The sequence below is a fragment of the Chaetura pelagica genome, unplaced genomic scaffold (genome assembly GCF_000747805.2).
Source record: "Chaetura pelagica isolate M959 unplaced genomic scaffold, ChaPel_1.0 scaffold10, whole genome shotgun sequence".
NCBI classification, from domain to species: domain Eukaryota; kingdom Metazoa; phylum Chordata; class Aves; order Apodiformes; family Apodidae; genus Chaetura; species Chaetura pelagica.
Window position 1 is genome coordinate 10,360,353 of NW_009952263.1, and position 355 is coordinate 10,360,707.

Consider the following 355-nt stretch of genomic DNA (forward strand, 5'->3'; position numbering starts at 1 on the left):
GGCGCCGGCCTCCTTGTCTTCCCCCGGGTTCCCTACCAGCAGGCATTACGGCATTAAACCTGACCCGCTGGCGGCCAGGAGGGCTGACTGTACCACGTTTGACACTCACACTTTGTCTCTCTCTGATTATGCTTGTGGTTCTCCTCCAGTTGATAGGGATAAGCAAAGCCACGAAGGCGCATTCTCTGAAAGCAATGGAGAAAGTGAGGCAAACGGAGAGAAACCGCAGATCGATCCAAGTAAGTGGGACTGCGGGGGTAATGGACTTCAGAAGGGCGCTGCGCCGGCCGCGGGGCGGTGTCGAGGCGCTGGGGCTAATGACGGGGGCGGGCAACCGCCGGGGGCCGCCGCGCCC

At 61.4% G+C, this 355-nt stretch overlaps 1 protein-coding gene across 1 annotated transcript in view; it reads left to right on the plus strand.

Moving 5' to 3' along the window:
- Window positions 1-4: 4 nt before the first annotated feature.
- HOXA9 (homeobox A9) overlaps window positions 5-355 on the plus strand; it is a gene marked incomplete at its 5' end in the record, with an annotated part of 1,607 nt that continues 1,256 nt past the window's right edge. The window contains one exon of the mRNA XM_010007641.1: window positions 5-239. Coding sequence (XP_010005943.1) covers window positions 5-239 — 235 coding nt within the window. The remainder of the gene's footprint in view (window positions 240-355) is intronic.